This window comes from Protopterus annectens, chromosome 16.part0 (assembly GCF_019279795.1).
Source record: "Protopterus annectens isolate FY-2018-M chromosome 16.part0, PAN1.0, whole genome shotgun sequence".
Classification (NCBI taxonomy): domain Eukaryota; kingdom Metazoa; phylum Chordata; order Ceratodontiformes; family Protopteridae; genus Protopterus; species Protopterus annectens.
In genome coordinates this window covers 71,574,084-71,594,378 of record NC_056750.1, presented here as the reverse complement: position 1 = coordinate 71,594,378, position 20,295 = coordinate 71,574,084, and the positions used below count along the sequence as shown (strand labels likewise).

Here is a 20,295-nt window from a genome sequence, read left to right as displayed (position 1 = left end):
CCTCGTTATGTACACTGTTAGAGTACACTGTTGTTAATGGTTTGTATTTTTGACCCCTTTATCCCATGTGATTTATGATAATTATGTAGTTAAGCTCATTTGTTGTCTTCCCCTGACCATCCCACTGCTTATCCCAGCAGGTGCTATCATCTTTCCCATCTTCAGTCTCTCTTTTACTTCGGTTTTCTGTAATGTGTTTTGGGGCTGTCAGACTGTGCAATCCATAATATCTGAAAGTTAAGCTAACCCACTGATATTATTGTCCAGGTTTCTTCTGCAACTTGCAGAGCAGACAGATGGTGTCATAGTGACCAATGACAATTTGAAAGACCTGGTTGACGAGTCTCCGAAGTGGAAAAATATCATCAAAGAAAGGTGAGTGCTAGTCCATTTCAATTTGTAGCTTTGAGCTAAGACGCCTGTGTAATGTGTGTAATAATTTTGTTCTTTGGTTACTGTTACCTAGGAGAAACCTTAGTAGCAAAGCACATGCTTTATGACAGGGCAACCAAGCTGCTGTCCCTGCAGTGTCACATTTTGTGTTGATGTCACAGTATGATTTCTCAGCAAAGGTATTTGATTAAATCAGCACTAACCAATTCAAGGTACATTTGTCTGAAATCCAAGTCCAGAACAAAACAGATCTGAATTTGACTTAACTCATGTCTCTGGATTTAGTGTCACGTGCACCTAGTTTCGGATATAAAACATAGAGATGAGACCAGACTTAAAGGAAGTCTGAATTTAAGAAATTTGTAACTTTAGATTAATATACAGTTATGAGCATAAGAGGTTTGGTCTTCTGCATGCATTTCCTCCCTTCATTGTGCAGAGCAGAAAAGTAATAAAATGTGGCCCAGCAAACGTATGATTTCTGAGCCAGGTTCACAGACAGGAGTTTGAGAGCTGTCAAATTGCACTTCAACAAAATCGCTGTTGAACAAAAGAATTTCACCAAATGTTGTAGACACTAACATTTCTAAGCAAATATAACCTACCCATGGTGCTTTGAACTTGCAGTAGAATATATTTAATGCGGAAGGCGGATTAGGCTTTGTTCCCCCCAACACACACAAGCACACACTCAGCAGTTATTTTCGAATCCCCACAGTTTTTTCAGTAGTTCTTTTGCCAAGCTGTGATTTGGGAAACTCTTGTGAAAGCAGTAAGGAATTTGGTGAGCACTCTTGTAAAGTGAGATATGATGTACCACTGTACCACGAAATATGATGCACTGCCTGCCTGATTCTCCTTTTGTCTGTGGAAGTCACTATACCGCTTAACTTGTTTTATTCTCTTATCTGTCATGTGATGTCTTCATATGTGTTAGGGATGTGTTCTTCACAAGACTCATCCTGCCTGTAACTAAATTTCTTTCTAAATTCTAGATGTGTAACTATTATTTGAGAATGAATTCTTTGATACTTTATTGCATAATGCCCTTAGATTTGAAATGCTATTATGATAGCAATAGTGCCTTCTCAACCAAGGTTACTGTAGTCCGAATTCTCACTGTACTGGAGTTTGAGTAATAAACTTCAGTGTGCTGAGTGCTATGCTCCTGTATGGAGGGTATGTGTTTTTGCGATTTTTTTTTTTTTTTTTTTTTTCATTTTCCAGTACTTTTGTAATATTGCTGTGCCAGCAAACTAGTCCGTGTTCAATGGTCATGTATTTCTAAATTCAGGTATTTTACGTTGAAAAGAAATGTATTTTCGGTATTTATCATAAAAGCTAAAGAATCCTAAGGTCTTGCAAATTGAGAAGTCGAAAGCCTTTATTCCCTGGGCATGTAAGGTTATTTGGACCTTGGCCAAAAATTTGAAAGTAAAGCATAAAAGAAATATACTGCTTGCTGTCTTCTCAATCACTAGTCACCAGAAGTTGGAAGAGATTCTGTCGTCGGAGGGAGATGGCCAGGTAAAAATTTGGATTAGAGGAATTGAACCAATTTAGATTTATGTGTTTGGTAACCAAGTTCAAGAAAATGGAAAAAAAATGACAGGAAGGAAGAGAAGGTTTGAGATAATCATATTTTTGCTGAAGGCAAGGAGGGGTGAACTCATAAGCTATGAAATAGCTAAGTAGGGTACATATCATTCAATTAAAGTAAAAGAAACCAACAAAAAGGTAAGCCCAGCTAGAAGCCATCACTAGACCTGTCAGTTAGCTAGGGTGAGTGACTGAAAGAATTTCTGCCCCTGAAATATGTGGTAGAATCCAAGTGGCTTAGACGTTTTGCTTGGGGGTGTCTCCATAGGTATTATTGTTGGAGGTCTCTCTATAGGTGTTACTGTTTGGGATGTGTCCATAAGTGTTATTGTTGGGGGTGTCTCCATAGGTATTATTGTTGGGGTATCTCCATAGGTATTATTATACCCCGACTAGGTTAAGGCATATGTTACCATGGGCTTCTAGTAGCTATTTGGAATGTGATGCAAGGGTGGTGGGTATTTAGCGATAATATTTGTTAGTTTTTTGGGACTTTACAGACTTGGGCCCATGTAACAAAGGGTTAAAAAAATGAATAGTGGCACTATTAAGGAGGGAAGTTAGATTAACTGGGAAATTATTTGTTGGGCCATGTGGTGACTGTGGGATGGGCAAATAATAAATTAGCTCTTTTGGGGCTGTTATCAGTAGTTGCAGGAAAAGTATGTTACATGAAAGTGGAAAACTAAAAGCAAGCCAGCTTTTCTGAAGTTGTCTGCAGTCTAAGTGTAAGAACAACTTAAATAGTCCGGTTCATTAATAAGTGATCTTCTTTATCCTGGATGGAAACTTCAGCCATTCCATTCCATTCCATCCCGAGATGACAGTAGCTGCACAAGAGAATTAACACTCATTTTATACCAAGTAATCACCTCACTTATAGTAAAACAGAGTGCTTCATCTAATTCTGATGAAATAGTTAGTGAAACACCTCATTCACAACTGACCTAGTCTCCACAGATATTACCGTAAGACTCATTAGAAAGTTAAAGCTTAACAGCATTAGCACATGGCCATTAACCATCAGAATAGCGTAAGCTGGCAGCAAATCTATGGTATATTCAATTTCAATTGTAATAAATTGATCTAGAAAAGAAACCTATGTCCTCTCCCAACGGAAGCAGTTTTACATAATCCCACTACATAAAGACAACAACACTGAAGTACCTAGTGTAGGCCCATAGCCATTCTTTTTCCACCTCTTCAAACTTGTAAAAAATGCATTCAAAAACAAAAACTTGCTGTCACACACGGAGTTCATGATTTTAGTTGTAGTTATAGCACAGAAATAGCACTACTATCCTTCCTCAGTACTGTTAATCATAAATAAAACCAAGGGGAGCACACAGAATCCATATTCCATGATCTGTCTAAAGCTTTTAATATTCTTGGGCCTAATTCCAGAGTAAAGACAGTTATACTGAAAGCAGGTCATTTAGAATCTGGCCCCTAGTGTAAACCTGTTAGTACATAGGTCTTTCACCAAAGTAAGTCACTTACACAGACAGCAAGTCTTTCAAAATATCCTCATCAACCCCCTATTTCCCATTTTCTACATGGGGTCAGGGTGTCGTGTCACTTGTTACCATCTCTCCCTATTCATTCACTCTTCTACCTTTTTCAAAACTCATGCATGAGTGTCGCAGGTCTTCTCTCATGCAGTCCATCCACCTCTTTGCTAGATGCCCTCATTTCCTCTTGTCTTCTTCCTGTCTGTCCCAAATCATTTTCACCAGATTGTGTTCTGCTTTTTCTGCACATGTGCCCAAACCACTGTCATAGGTAACATAATGCTTTATACAAGCTTCTTGAGCTTAATTCTAATACAAAAGTACAAAGAAAAAAGTGAAAATGTCACACAGAAAAGTAACATAACAAGAGTACATTCCAAGCAACAAGGCCCTCCGAAGCTGAAACACAAACAAGCACCAGTCACAATCAAAGTGACACATAGCTCACAACACCAGTGTGCCACCCAGCAACAGCCCCCAAGGCAAGACAATGTACCCAACACTTTAGTCATAGGTGACTATAGTCAGGCACACTGATGTCTCACTCACCAGGCTGAACAAGGAGAAAATTACAGTCAGCTGCCTGTCGGGTGCCAGGATCCGCCACATAACGCATGCACTCAAGTCACTCCACAACAAGTACAAATATGACTCTGTCATTGTCCATGCTGGAGTGAATGACTTGAGAAGTACCTCCCTGGAATACATGAATAGAGACGTGGAAGAGCTCTTGGATCATGTGACCAAGGTAGGTATGACCCTAGCCCTGAGTAGCATCCTGCCTTCGCCTAGAATGATACCACAGTATAAGAACAAAATGATTGACTTCAACAATTGGCTAAGCTTCTGGTGTCATTCAAAGGGGATCCAGTATTTGTGTGCCTGGGAAGACATGATCGACAAACCATGATGCTTTGCCAGAGATGGTCTGTACCTGTCACCCCTGGGATTCAGGTTACTGGCTAAAACTCTTGCCGCCCCTATAGTGCCTTTTTTTAGGCAAGGTTCAAAGGATAAAACCACCACCGTAACAGATACAAGCATGCAAAATCTGAAGGTTATGCTACTCAATGCTAGAAGTCTAAACCTCAAAATGCACTCTCTCGAGGCACTCCTAAAAATGGAGGACATCGATATTTGTGCAGTAACTGAGACCTGGTTCAAGGCTCCAGAGAGCACCCCTGCAATACCAGGCTACAATTCTTACCACACTTTTCGGCCACAAAACCAAGACCGAAACACTAAAGGTGGAAGAGTGTCCATATTCACCAAGGATATTCACACCTCCAGGCTAGTTGCCCAAAACAATGCATCTGAAATTTTCCAGGTGCAACTAACACTAGGTAAGACTGCAGTCCAAATCGTAGCTTGCTACAGATCCCCCACCATGCCTCAAGATTCTCACTACACCTTTCTAAACATACTGGAAAATATTAAGATACAACCAAACACCCTAATACTGGGTGATTTCAACTACCCTGCCATTAATTGGGAAAACTACTCTGGTACCAACTCCTTTTCCCAACGGTTCTTGGAATGCATAAATTGCAACGCCCTGGATCAACTAATCCATTGTCCCACCAGGGGCTCCAATATCCTAGACCTGGTCATTACCAGCATGGGAGATAGATGCTCCACACCAGTGGTCACCCCTCATTGGTCAAGTCTGACCATAAGCAAATCACCTTTGACATCCACATCACACCCCCACCCCCCAGTAAGGAAACTTCCTTAAAAAACTTCTCCAAAGCCACCTTCATGCTACTGAAGTCAGAAGTGACAAACTTCACAACACCCACGCAGGCGGGATCTGGAAGTTCGATTGCAGAATCCTACACTAAGGCACTGTACGAGCACATCCACTCGTGCATGAATCGTGCCATCCCAAATAGAACCAAGATGCTCTTCTCCAAAAAAAAAGAAAGCCAATCTGGTGGTCCCCTGCTATAAACAAACTATACAACAGAAGTAAGAAACTGTTGCAGAAAAGAGGAAAATCCCAGGATGCAAAAAACTCCGTCACCAGCCTCAGTAAGAAGCTGAGATCCCTCATAAAATCCTCAAAAGCTAGTTACAAAAATAAAATTGCCAAAGATTCCAAAGACAACCACAAGGCATTCTATAGTTATGTCAAGAATCTAAATGGCAATGCTCATATCTGCTCTGAGCTACAACAGAATGGCATTAAATATACTGATCCCAAGAATATTGCCAATATCCTGGCAGATCGATTTAGTGCCAACTTCACCCCCCCTCTCACCCCCTAAAGGGCCCATCTCAATACCAAAAGATTGCCAAATTCCGATAATCACAGCCACACAGGTAGAAACCACACTCTCCAAAGCTAAGAATACAGCATCCATGGGACCAGATGACATCCCAGGCTGTGTACTACATGAACTACAAAATGAACTGGCACCTCACCTAAGTGTCATGTTTAATCATAGCCTCACCTCAGGCTTCGTGCCCACTGAGTGGCGCACAGCTACAGTTATCCCGCTCCACAAAGGAGGATCCACCTTAGATCCCGGGAACTACCGTCCCATCAGTCTGACAAGCCTGATCTGCAAGGGCATAGAACGCATTATCATGGAACTTATAAACAAAGACATTGGCAACCTTCAAACACTGGACCCCACCCAGTTTGGGTTTGTGAAGGTCTAATCTTGTCTCCTGAATCTGACTGACTTCTTCGAATCAGTCTCTAGAGCTGTGGACGAGGGTAAGGCAGTCCACACAGCCTATCTGGACCTCGCCAAGGCCTTCGACACCATCTCCCACTCTGGAATCATAGATAAACTTACTAAGGTGGGCATAAATCCCTACGTCACTCGATGGGTTGCCAACTGGCTTACTGACAGAACCCAGACTGTAAACGTAGCCGACTCCAAATCCAGCTCCTTACAAGTGACAAGTGGAGTACCTCAGGGTTCAGTCCTGGGACCACTCTTGTTTGGCATCTACGTCTCTGAAGTATAGGCCAACACTAAGGGACTCTGGCTAACAAAGTTCGCAGATGACTGCAAACTGGGAGCCATTATTGAATCCCCAAATGATGTGGATATTCTACAAAAGGGCCTTACAGAAACAGATGCCTGGTGCCAGAGCCATGGGCTCAAGCTTAATGCCAAGAAATGTATAGTTATCCCCTTTGGAAAAAAACATGTACCCATGAATTACCACATAGGTGGCAGGACACTAAACATTGAAAGTGTGATGAGAGACATCTCACAAGACATCTGCAACAGCTGGAAAGGCCACAGAAATGCCTCACTAAAAGAATCACAGGCCTAAAGCAGATACCATATGCTGACTGTCTAAAAAAACTCCAGCTATACTCTGTGGCATATCGTCTACTCAGAGGCAATCTCTGCTTAACATACAAGGCCATGCCAAACCCTGAGCTGTTGGACATGCTCCACTTAAAGAAATCCCAATCCCTCAGAGCCACACACTCCAGGGATCTAATCCTTGTTATCAGAATGAACAAAACATGCTGGAGGGATAGGTTCCTGACCCAGGGACTCCCCATACTCTGGAATAAACTGCCCATACATGTCAAGCAGAGCGCCTCCTTGGCCCTCTTCAAAAGGAACCTTGATGATTCGATGGGAGATAGGAAATTCACCCCGGGGATCATGTCAGTTGCCCTGCTAGACAGGGGTCCAGAGAAGTAAATATTGTGGGAAGAAATATCCAGGGAATTGTTATGACTAGGCTTGCACAGGCCCTAGGGCCGATAGCCTAGTACCAACCTATGAACCTGTAATGCCTTAAACGTCAATTGAAGGAGGCCCATGGGTTGACCCGAGAGATGCAGAAAAACAGATTCAGCGGCTGAACTTACATTATCAAAGAAATCACCCAACGTAGTAAAACAGTACTGGGAAGGTGTTAAGTCCATGTTGACAGATGTCTAAAAGATCTAATCCAGTGAGTTTTGTTTTCAGAGACTGAGCTGTAACCTTTCAAAAGTTTTATACAGAATACAAGGTGAACTGATCAGCCTATAACTGCATGAATTATGAGTTTCTTGCATGATGATTTTAGCCAGAATATAGGTTAAATTGATCTGAGTGGAAAGATAGAGCATTCTTTTTACTTCTCCCCTTAAATAATGGCACAATTTCAGCCTGTTTTCATGTTGTAATACCTGCTGAGTACTTTCACAGTACTCTTTTACTAATTTGGGTGGCTTCTTTGATTCTGTTAGTTTAGCCTTTGAACCTGGTTTCCATTCTCAGTTGTGTATATGAACGCATTCAGTTGCATTCCTTGTTTTAAATCATTAATAACTGAATTTTCTGCATCGCTAGCCATTTTTGTTTGTTAGATTATCAAGTAGCTTTCAACTAGAGTCGTTAGAGTTAAATTCAGAGGGCTGAATTCATATAGAAAGTGTATAGTACAATGTGACCTTCAGGGCCACTTACTAGGGCTTTAATTGTTTAATGTTCTGTTTTTGGTTTGAATGGTAATTTTGGTTGCATTTGTAACTTTGCAGATGACTACAAACTAAATAAGTTTGCATTTGGTTCATATGCAATCTCAGAGTTCCTGAAGACATTTACAGACTGTGAGGAATGGTGTTCAAGCAATCGCCGTAAGATAAATATTTAAACCTGCTGTTACACATTATGGTAGAGGCAGTACTTTGCCACATTTCAGTTGCTTGATTTTTCAAAAGTAGTTGACGGGATCAACTGAGAGCCTCATTGTAAACATTCAGAGTTTCTTGTCTGTTAATGAAGGCTCGTAAACCCTCTTCACAAACTAGTCAGTAACACAGATTAAAAGACCCTAGTGTGTCAACCTATCTTGATTCTTAAACGAAAAACGTGCCATAAGATGCCAGCTCTAATATGAAAAGATCTTCTCATTTGTGTTGCAGAAATTGCTAATTTTACAAACCCATAATTGTTTCTATTTCCTAAAAAATGATGTATGAATTCAATACCCATGGTATCCACCAAGTCAGTATTATGTTTACATGTATAAATGTGAATGACATCACCCCTAACTAGTCTATGCATTTTTGAAAACAGGGATAACTTCTCAAGACTGTTCCTGTAACTTCTAAAGATGAGTTTGAAAATCTGGTGAAAAAATGTTTGTAGCCTTTCTAGTTTCTTCATATAGATACATTTCTTAATGCAAACTGCCATGCACTACTCAATGTGCAGTTACCTGCTGCTTTATACAGAGGTAGTAGTACTGTGCTGATCCTGCAGGCCATGCACTACTCAATGTGCAGTTACCTGCTGCTTTATACAGAGGTAGTAGTACTGTGCTGATCCTGCAGGCCATGCACTACTCAATGTGCAGTTACCTGCTGCTTTATACAGAGGTAGTAGTACTGTGCTGATCCTGCAGGCCATGCACTACTCAATGTGCAGTTACCTGCTGCTTTATACAGAGGTAGTAGTACTGTGCTGATCCTGCAGGCCATGCACTACTCAATGTGCAGTTACCTGCTGCTTTATACAGAGGTAGTAGTACTGTGCTGATCCTGCAGGCCATGCACTACTCAATGTGCAGTTACCTGCTGCTTTATACAGAGGTAGTAGTACTGTGCTGATCCTGCAGGCCATGCACTACTCAATGTGCAGTTACCTGCTGCTTTATACAGAGGTAGTAGTACTGTGCTGATCCTGCAGGCCATGCACTACTCAATGTGCAGTTACCTGCTGCTTTATACAGAGGTAGTAGTACTGTGCTGATCCTGCAGGCCATGCACTACTCAATGTGCAGTTACCTGCTGCTTTATACAGAGGTAGTAGTACTGTGCTGATCCTGCAGGCCATGCACTACTCAATGTGCAGTTACCTGCTGCTTTATACAGAGGTAGTAGTACTGTGCTGATCCTGCAGGCCATGCACTACTCAATGTGCAGTTACCTGCTGCTTTATACAGAGGTAGTAGTACTGTGCTGATCCTGCAGGCCATGCACTACTCAATGTGCAGTTACCTGCTGCTTTATACAGAGGTAGTAGTACTGTGCTGATCCTGCAGGCCATGCACTACTCAATGTGCAGTTACCTGCTGCTTTATACAGAGGTAGTAGTACTGTGCTGATCCTGCAGGCCATGCACTACTCAATGTGCAGTTACCTGCTGCTTTATACAGAGGTAGTAGTACTGTGCTGATCCTGCAGGCCATGCACTACTCAATGTGCAGTTACCTGCTGCTTTATACAGAGGTAGTAGTACTGTGCTGATCCTGCAGGCCATGCACTACTCAATGTGCAGTTACCTGCTGCTTTATACAGAGGTAGTAGTACTGTGCTGATCCTGCAGGCCATGCACTACTCAATGTGCAGTTACCTGCTGCTTTATACAGAGGTAGTAGTACTGTGCTGATCCTGCAGGCCATGCACTACTCAATGTGCAGTTACCTGCTGCTTTATACAGAGGTAGTAGTACTGTGCTGATCCTGCAGGCCATGCACTACTCAATGTGCAGTTACCTGCTGCTTTATACAGAGGTAGTAGTACTGTGCTGATCCTGCAGGCCATGCACTACTCAATGTGCAGTTACCTGCTGCTTTATACAGAGGTAGTAGTACTGTGCTGATCCTGCAGGCCATGCACTACTCAATGTGCAGTTACCTGCTGCTTTATACAGAGGTAGTAGTACTGTGCTGATCCTGCAGGCCATGCACTACTCAATGTGCAGTTACCTGCTGCTTTATACAGAGGTAGTAGTACTGTGCTGATCCTGCAGGCCATGCACTACTCAATGTGCAGTTACCTGCTGCTTTATACAGAGGTAGTAGTACTGTGCTGATCCTGCAGGCCATGCACTACTCAATGTGCAGTTACCTGCTGCTTTATACAGAGGTAGTAGTACTGTGCTGATCCTGCAGGCCATGCACTACTCAATGTGCAGTTACCTGCTGCTTTATACAGAGGTAGTAGTACTGTGCTGATCCTGCAGGCCATGCACTACTCAATGTGCAGTTACCTGCTGCTTTATACAGAGGTAGTAGTACTGTGCTGATCCTGCAGGCCATGCACTACTCAATGTGCAGTTACCTGCTGCTTTATACAGAGGTAGTAGTACTGTGCTGATCCTGCAGGCCATGCACTACTCAATGTGCAGTTACCTGCTGCTTTATACAGAGGTAGTAGTACTGTGCTGATCCTGCAGGCCATGCACTACTCAATGTGCAGTTACCTGCTGCTTTATACAGAGGTAGTAGTACTGTGCTGATCCTGCAGGCCATGCACTACTCAATGTGCAGTTACCTGCTGCTTTATACAGAGGTAGTAGTACTGTGCTGATCCTGCAGGCCATGCACTACTCAATGTGCAGTTACCTGCTGCTTTATACAGAGGTAGTAGTACTGTGCTGATCCTGCAGGCCATGCACTACTCAATGTGCAGTTACCTGCTGCTTTATACAGAGGTAGTAGTACTGTGCTGATCCTGCAGGCCATGCACTACTCAATGTGCAGTTACCTGCTGCTTTATACAGAGGTAGTAGTACTGTGCTGATCCTGCAGGCCATGCACTACTCAATGTGCAGTTACCTGCTGCTTTATACAGAGGTAGTAGTACTGTGCTGATCCTGCAGGCCATGCACTACTCAATGTGCAGTTACCTGCTGCTTTATACAGAGGTAGTAGTACTGTGCTGATCCTGCAGGCCATGCACTACTCAATGTGCAGTTACCTGCTGCTTTATACAGAGGTAGTAGTACTGTGCTGATCCTGCAGGCCATGCACTACTCAATGTGCAGTTACCTGCTGCTTTATACAGAGGTAGTAGTACTGTGCTGATCCTGCAGGCCATGCACTACTCAATGTGCAGTTACCTGCTGCTTTATACAGAGGTAGTAGTACTGTGCTGATCCTGCAGGCCATGCACTACTCAATGTGCAGTTACCTGCTGCTTTATACAGAGGTAGTAGTACTGTGCTGATCCTGCAGGCCATGCACTACTCAATGTGCAGTTACCTGCTGCTTTATACAGAGGTAGTAGTACTGTGCTGATCCTGCAGGCCATGCACTACTCAATGTGCAGTTACCTGCTGCTTTATACAGAGGTAGTAGTACTGTGCTGATCCTGCAGGCCATGCACTACTCAATGTGCAGTTACCTGCTGCTTTATACAGAGGTAGTAGTACTGTGCTGATCCTGCAGGCCATGCACTACTCAATGTGCAGTTACCTGCTGCTTTATACAGAGGTAGTAGTACTGTGCTGATCCTGCGGGATATACAGTATACTATATCCTATATAGCAAAGTAGCATTTTCTGATGATCACTGAGATGTTTGCATCAAATATGAGGCGTTTGTCAGTAACTAACCAGAAGGCTGTCGTATCATTTTAGCTAGAATTGCGTTATTTAGTGCATATTGGTAGCCCAGGTTAAAAACTTTAAAGTGTAAGATTTTTGCAAATAAAAGGACGCCAGTATATGTTCATACTAAGAATTCACAGCTAATTGTTTTCTTATTTAATCATTATGGCTTGTGGATTTATTCTTTTCTGTTTAAAAGCCATTTCTTCTTGTAGTGTAGTAGTAAGGTTCTAGTTACTTTGTATGTTCATCATTAGATCACTGTTGCAGTACTTGTGGATTTATTTGTTTCTGTTTAAAAGCCATTTATTCTTGTAGTACTAAGGTTCTAGTAATTTTGTATGTTCATCAGTAGATCACTGTTGCTGTACTTGTGGATTTATTCATTTCTGTTTAAAAGCCATTTATTGTAGTAGTAATAATGTTCAAGTTACTTGGTATGTTTGTCAGTAGATCACTATTGCAGTACTTATAGATTTATTCATTTCTGTTTAAAAGACATTTCTTGTAGTGGTAAGGTTCTAGTTACTTTGTATGTTCATCATTAGATTACTGTTGCAGTACTTGTGGATTTATTCATTTCTGTTTAAAAGCCATTTCTTCTTGTAGTAGTAGTAAGGTTCTAAGTTACTTTGTATGTTCATCATTAGATTACTGTTGCAGTACTTGTGGATTTATTTGTTTCTGTTTAAAAGCCATTTCTTCTTGTAGTAGTAGTAAGGTTCTAGTTACTTTGTCTGCTCATCATTAGATCACTGTTGCAGTACTTGTGAATTTATTCGTTTCTGTTTAAAAGCCATTTCTTCTTGTAGTAGTAAGGTTCTAGTAATTTTGTATGTTCATCAGTAGATCACTGTTGCTGTACTTGTGGATTTATTCGTTTCTGTTTAAAAGCCATTTCTTCTTGTAGTAAGGTTCTAGTTACTTTGTATGTTCATCAGTCAATCACTATTGCGGTACTTGTGGATTTATTCGTTTCTGTTTAAAAGCCATTTCTTCTTGTAGTAGTAAGGTTCTAGTAATTTTGTATGTTCATCAGTAGATCACTGTTGCTGTACTTGTGGATTTATTCGTTTCTGTTTAAAAGCCATTTCTTCTTGTAGTAGTAAGGTTCTAGTTACTTTGTATGTTCATCAGCAGATCACTGTTGCAGTACTTGTGGATTTATTCGTTTCTGTTTAAAAGCCAATGTTAAGTTGTCTATCTCGCCTTCATTCTTGCTGGATGGGGTTCGGAGCCGACCTCGGCTCCGACTCGGCCACTCTAAAAGCTCGAGAGTTGGTTCCACCGGCTCGAGGCTGCCCCTATATCCCACAATGCTAGGCGTGAATTACCTCAGATCTCGTTTGCCGCTACAGCGATCGAGGTGTTTTTCTACCGGCTCCAGGTTAGTGAAAGTTAGATTAGTTTAAATACTTTAAACTTAAGCTAGCTTAGTGTATTTCTCTTTACCCTTAGTGTAGTGGATATTATCCCTTCTACTTTTTTATCCAGCCCCTTTTTTTCTAAAGAACTATTAAGTTCTTTCCCTAGGCCTTCGGGCCCTTCCTTCCCTTCCATTAGGGTGTGTATGTGTTTTGGTTAGGAAGTTTTAACTTAACTTACCTTTCAGAAGTTTAGTTTAAATAATTCCTTTTAGACTTCTATCAGTGTAATCTGTGTGTGTGTGTTTCTGTGTGTGATTACACTTCGGTTCCTTGAGTATGTCCAAGGATTCAAAGGTCTCAGGCTTCAAGAAGTGTGACTCGTGCTGTCAGAAAATGTCTCTGACAGACGGTCACACTTCTTGTGTGTATTGCCTGGGACCTTTACACCTGCAGGACTCTTGTGCTGTATGCCATGGCTTCAGCCCTAGAGTCCTGCAGGAGAGAAAAAACAAACTCATATTAAGGGGTTTGCTTAAGCCTGAAGGTTCCCTTTCTGTGACATCGGGGAAACCTTCTAAGGCTTCCAAGACCTCGGCTCCAGCTTCAGAGTCGAGGCCTAAGGCTTCGAAGCCTACTGCTTCATCGGCTCCGGCTGGAGCCGATGAGTCTTTGACTGCAGTATCTGTGGTTTCCTCGGCTCCGGCCGGAGCCGAGGCATTAGAGATTCCTGGGTCGGCTCCGATCAGACCATCGGAGCCGACATCTAGAAAGAGATCGAGGTCACCGTCCCTTGGCTCCGTTCATTCGGCTCCAGCGTCTCCCTTGCTGTCTGAACGGAGCCACAGATCTCACTCCTCCAGGTCATCGAGGCTCTCAGATCACGACCTCCAGAGGGTAGTGAGTCGACTTTTAAAGTCCGAGGCACTGGCCCAAATGCTCCAGAGTCCGACTCATCAGTCGATGCCTCAACTTGTTCCTATAAATATTCCTCCTCCGACTCCTTTGAGCTCGGAGCCGGGGCGTCTCGGGACCGAGACTGTGGTATCGTCGGAGCCAATACAATTGTCTTCGGCTCCGTCGTCGGCTCCGATTTCTTCTTTTGAAGAATCTCGGCGCCGGGCTTCCCTCGTCGGCTCGAGGGGTGAGTGGCATCGGACCCTTGTCCGACCCCTCTCCCTCTCGGTGCTTGGCGCTGGTGAGTTCGGCTCCGACATCGACCTCGAGCCATCTCTGTCGGTGCCGAGGAGGTTCTCAGCTTCTCGGAGCGGGGACCTCTGGCTCTGCCGGACAGGGGTGCGTTCGAGGTCATGCGGAGTGTGTTGGAACCTTGTTCGACTCCACAGTCGGCTCCGTCCGCCCCTCCCTCTTCGGTGCCTTTGGTTATGTCGACTCACTCCCTCATCCCAGACCGCAGAGAGCCAGCTCCTCAAGAATCCCCTGTGGGGATCTCATCCTCTTCGAGGCCTCCCTGAATTGGCAGGGAGCCCCTAGGAAGAGAAAGTGTAAGAGGAAGCACATAGACTCACCTGAGTCTGTCACCTCTGACACAGATTTAGAGGATTCCGAGGGTTCCCCATGTTCCCCGTCTGAAGATGTCTCTTTCGCAGCCATTCTAGAGATCCTGAAACAGAGGGGAAATTGGCCAGCCCTTAACCCTTCGGAGGATGAATCTGTGTATCTTGAGGCATTTGGCTCTCGCCCTTCCACCTCCTGGGTGTCCCCCCCCCTTTGATCCCCTCATGCAGGTGGTGGCAAAGAAGGCCTGGACGGCTCCTGATTCAGTGGACCCTATCCCCAGGAGACCTTCCAAATTTATAACAGCACCAACTGACAAACAATTTCTCACAAAAGGTGTTTCTGTGGATGCTATGGTGGTAGCTGCTGCCACCAAGAAGGAACTAGCTGATCCTTCAGTGCCTGTTCATCCCCCTAACAAAGAATCTAGGTCTATGGACAGGTATGGGAAGCGGATGTTCTCATCAGCGACCTTTGCAATGCGTTCGCTGAACTACCTATGCCATTTCACCCGTCTCCAGAGAGACTTGATCAAGGAAGCGAGTGAGATGTTGAAGGATACTACAGCTGCAGATTTTCAGGACAAAATGAACACCCAGCTGACTACCCTTAATTCGATAGCTAACTCCTCCATGCGCCTCCTTTCTTATGCGGCTGATGGAGCGAGTAGGGCCGCAGGGACAGGTGTTGCCTTACGCCGGCATGCCTGGATGTGACTATGCAATTTTGCGGACCCCTTTAAAATGTCTTTCACTAACTCCCTGTTCGATGGATCATCTCTTTTTGGTCTTCAAGTGAAAGAAACCTTGACTAGGTGCGAGACGGATGGCAAAACTCTTATCTGCCGTCGGAGTCCGTTTTTCTACTCCTTCTAGACCTTACCCCAAAGGCCAGAAAAGTGGAAAAATGTGGTTCCGCAAACAATCTCAAGGGAATTTGCCTGACGCACAGAGTTGGTTCCCCTCCAGAGGCAGAGGAGGGAACAATAATGGTAGACGTCGCTCTAGAGGCAGAGGGGGCCCGCAGAACCAGGGCAATTTATTCGTTTCTGTTTAAAAGCCATTTCTTCTTGTAGTAAGGTTCTAGTTACTTTGTATGCTCATCATTAGATCACTGTTGCTGTACTTGTGGATTTATTCATTTCTGTTTAAAAGCCATTTCTTCTTGTAGTAGTAAGGTTCTAGTTACTCTGTCTGTTCATCGGTAGGTCACTGTTGCAGTAGCCTAAGCTGTATTGGTTGTATCCTGCCAAGATATGACAGCTGGTTAGTATTCACAGTCTTGGGGTGTCTTGCACTCACCCTGATCACTGAAGGACTAAAGGAAAGCCACATAAAATCAGTGGTTGGAGCACTGGTTCTTGTTAATATGCACTTCTCAGGAATGCTTCAAGTAGTCGATGTTTAGCTGGTGTTACTCCAAGGCTAAGCAAACAAGTAAGCTTCTAGGAAAAAAACCTTCCAGAAAATCTTGTATTTTAAAATAATTTTATTTCTTCTGAAGAGTGTTTATTTTAGCTAGGAAGTGTGAAATAAACTGTCAGAAGTCTCAGTTACCTTCCAATGTTTTTTTTCCTATGGAAAATTTTTTAAAAAATCATTTTTCCTCACATAATTTTAATGGGATATATAAACTGCTGTTATTGGCGGGCTGGAAAAAGTATTTTGGTGGCTACCTCTGTCTATTTATGTTTTTATTTATTAACAAAGAACAAACTTCGCTTATGTTTGAATGTTCTCTGACTATTCCAGGCTCTGCTAACTGCGAATTTGACCATCAGGCCATATTTTTTTTGGTTGAAGCATGGAGTAGGCTTCTGGCTCTGCAGTTCTACCATCCTCCACCCACAAGAAAAAGAAAAATTCCAGGGAGCTTTTGTCTCTTAAGGAGGTTTCTTCTCTGCTTTAGCCACTAATGGTTCACTGTGCTTTGGCCATATCTAATTCCTGAGACCACACATAGATTTTCCTGGATCTCTGTGGTGTAGTTCCTCAGGAAATCACTAAGGACTGGAGTTTAGATATGTCCACTTCAGGCATAGGAGTACCAGTCTTGCCAGTTTTGGAGGAGGGGGCAGTTGATGCTTTATGAGTAGCCAGGCTAAGGTGCTGGATTTAGTGCCCCTACTTTGACCTATGTCTCTTTCTAAGTATGTTTTTTTTTTTCCCTAGAAAAAAAAAAGAAAAAGAAACTTAAAATAGTTGACTTCTTGACTCTCTGACTTCAGTCAAAGAAAATGTATTAGGATTTGTAAAGGCTTATTGCAAGCATTTAATTCCTTAAACTCTGATTCCTCCATGAGTAGTAAAAAAAAAAAGAATTCCATCTCTTTCTGATACTGATTCCCAGTCAGAAGAACAGGGAACTGGACTTTGAGTGGATTTTATCTAATTATTCAAAGACAAAATAACTGCGGTGGTGGTGCTGTGGTAACGTTGTCGCCTCACAGCAAGACGTTGTGCCGTTCGATTCTCAGCTAGAGCGTCTTCTGTGTGGAGACATGCGTAAATGGGCATACCTTCGTTGAAGGTTGTGCGTCGGGGCTGGCAAACTCGGCACGTAAAAAATCTACTGCCAATCATCAGCAGACTGGAGTTCCACTGTGGTGATCCCTAACCGGGAAAAGCCGAAAGTCACAAAATTCTCAGGCAAAATAATGTGATTGTGAAGAAGGTGATGCTAGATATCCCTCCAGGCCCCCATAAGAGTTGTTTTTTCCTGAAAATATTACAAAAAATTAAAGATTTGCTTCGGTGGGAACAGAATGGAATTCTTCAAGTATCTCAGCAAAAATATTAGTATTTGTTCTGTCTGGACTTTCCTTAGGCTGTAGCTGCTCCCCCTGTTTTACCAGCATTAAATGTTTCCGTAACAGCCTGCCTGACACTCACCCTCCTCCCCTAAAAAGTTTACTGGATTGATAGGGTGATACCAACACACAAAAATGTATTTCTAATCCTAAATCTGACCCTGATGGGATTTTTCTGACAAAAATAATCTGTGGCCAAGCATTTTGTGGATACTCTTCATATCCCTTCTGATAAGGATGGGAAATCCTTCGATAGGTATAGGAAGAAAGTTTAATTGTCTGCTACCTGTACCTTCATAATTTTAAAGTGCCAGGCTCACATGGTAAAGCTTTTACCGCTTTTTTCTGAGAATATGAGGAAATTAACTGAATCTTTGTTCTTCAGAGAATAAACTTTCTCCAAATTGTTTAATTGCTCCAGTTTCTCAGGTAACCAACCATTCTTTAACATGGTCTATTGATTCTGCTGATCCTGCATCTAGAGCAGCTGCTATGGTTTCAGTTATGAGAAAATTTCCATGGTTGTGTTCGCAAAACATACAAAGATGTCAGAGCTGAGGTTCTAAATTCTTCCCTTGGCAAAGAGGTATTATTTGGGTCATCTGCTGCTGATGTTCTGAAAAGATTTGATGAAAGAAGGGAGTTTATTTAGGGCATTGCCTAGATTTCTTAATGCCCTGAAATTTGTTAAAAGTTGTCCTTCCAGTCTTTCAAATCAGGATCTTTTTATAGAACTTAAACACCAGAATCTCAGCAAGTTACAGGCAAGCAGAGGCTTAAAGAAGGGGAGCCTCCCAGAACCAAGAACAGCCCAAAACCTTAAAATTATTATCTGCTTCTTTGTGAATTTTAAACCCCCCCCCCCCGCTTTCCATTAAATCTTTACCAGTCTTCTTCAGCCTTTTCCTCAGTGGCACCAGATAGTCTCAGACAAAAGGGTTCTGAGAATCATTCAGCAAGGATACAGATGAGAGTGAGAGCCCCTTTATCCCTTTCCAGGGATTCATCTGCGCCCGTCAAACCAGACTTTTGTTTCCTCCAATCATCTAGCAAATGCTGTCCCTGGGGGTCATAGAACATGTGCCCCAAATCAAACAGGGAAAAGAATTTACCAAAGAATCATCTGATGTCGTTAATCTTCTTTCCATTCATCACTAATGGGTTCGGTTCCGAGCCTTCAGAACAGAGTCTGCCTAAAACCAAGCTCACACCAGCCAAAAACTCTCAAACTAAGCTTCTACCACAGTGTCCTTCTCCCTGTTACCTCAGATCTCATTTGCCGTGTAGCCATAAAACCGCGTTTCAGCCGAGCTCTCAACTAAGTGGAAACTTTTTTGATATTTTCTGTGGAAAACTTGTTTGTTTCTTAATATTTGTGAGTCATAGTCTTTTTCCTGTCGAATTACAGTAGTTCTAGATATTTTTCTTTCTATCTCTACCCATTGGTAACCTTTTAAGTACCATTCCTGGTACGGCCCTTTCTCTTTACCCTTGTGGTATTCCTTCTGTTCTTTCTAGTCTAGTTGGTGTGTTTAATATTGAGTTTGTCGATATATTCTTCATGTATTTAAATCTTTTTTCTCTGACTTAGAAAAATAGAGTTTGCCTTCCTCTGAAGTTTTGAATTATTGTGTTTTACTTCTGAAGATGTCAGATAAGAAGGGTACATTGGGTTTCAAGCACTTTACCTCATGTAATGGTAAACTACTTAATAGTGACTCTCATGATGATTGTGTTTATTGTTTGGCGGTGCCCCACCTTTCGGTGCAGTCTCCCTGTAGGATTTGCCAAAGTTTCAGCCAACGCACTCTGAACGAGTGCAAGAATAAAATAATTCTGAAGGGACTGCTTAAATCTCCCTTTTCAGGGGCCCTTTCAGCGATGGAGGTCTGACCCCTCCTACAGAAGTTAAGAAAAGGCCCAATTCAGTTACCTCTTCACCCTCGGGTGACCAGGTTAAGTCTGTGAAACCTAAAATTCAAAAGTTATCCTCGGAGCATAAATTTGCTTCCTCGGCACCATCCTCATCTGCTCCGAGTACTTTGACTGTAACTATATCGGTGCCAGCTGTGTCGCCGGCGGCAGTACTGCCTCTGGCACCAACTATAGACCTCACCTCGCCTGCTACGACTTCGGCACCTGTGGCCTTTTCGGCACTGTGCATGCCTTCGATACCTATCTCTGCAGTGATGATTGAGCCTCCCATTTCAGCTCCGAGTGCCCCTTCGGCACAGAGTTCTATTACGACAAGACTGGATTTGACCCCACTACTTCCTGTCTCTAAACTCGAGACACCAGAGCTGGCAGATCACGCACCACAAACCCGATACTGTCCGTCCATAGATCTGTTCCTGGGTCAAGTGTATAGCCCATTCTTAGATTGACCTGACTTCCCGTCCGCAGTATCCACTAGATTCTCCAGGAGCCTTTCAGAACTTGATGTGGAGCTTATTGTGGATCAGCTGTTGGTATTCAGGGGGAAACCCACGTCTTCCAAGACCCATTCACTGGCAGGACATTGGTTAACCTCTCCACGGACTCCATCCTATCCTCCTCCTCCTCCTCCTTCGACCATCCCGGTTCTGAAGCCTTCTGCTCCAACATCCTTCTCAAACCCCCCACCATCTTGGTGCCTGTAGTGGACCTCACTGAGGCTCCGGGTCTGTCCCTTTGGTCCTCGGTTCCAGCTGAACCAGTCCTTCCTCAACCCCATGATTGGGCGGGCTCCTTGGTTTAGGGCACGGTTCTTTGTGGTCCTTCAGTTCCGTCCTTGATTCCGGTGGCCTCGTCTGCACCAA

At 43.1% G+C, this 20,295-nt stretch overlaps 1 protein-coding gene across 1 annotated transcript in view; it reads left to right on the top strand.

Annotated features, from left to right (window-relative positions):
- The window catches only part of LOC122790395 (protein KHNYN-like), a 712,085-nt gene that overhangs the window by 573,965 nt on the left and 117,825 nt on the right, over positions 1–20,295 (top strand). The window contains exon 5 of the mRNA XM_044057915.1: positions 268–375. Within this exon, the coding sequence (XP_043913850.1) occupies positions 268–375 (108 nt within the window). The remainder of the gene's footprint in view (positions 1–267; positions 376–20,295) is intronic.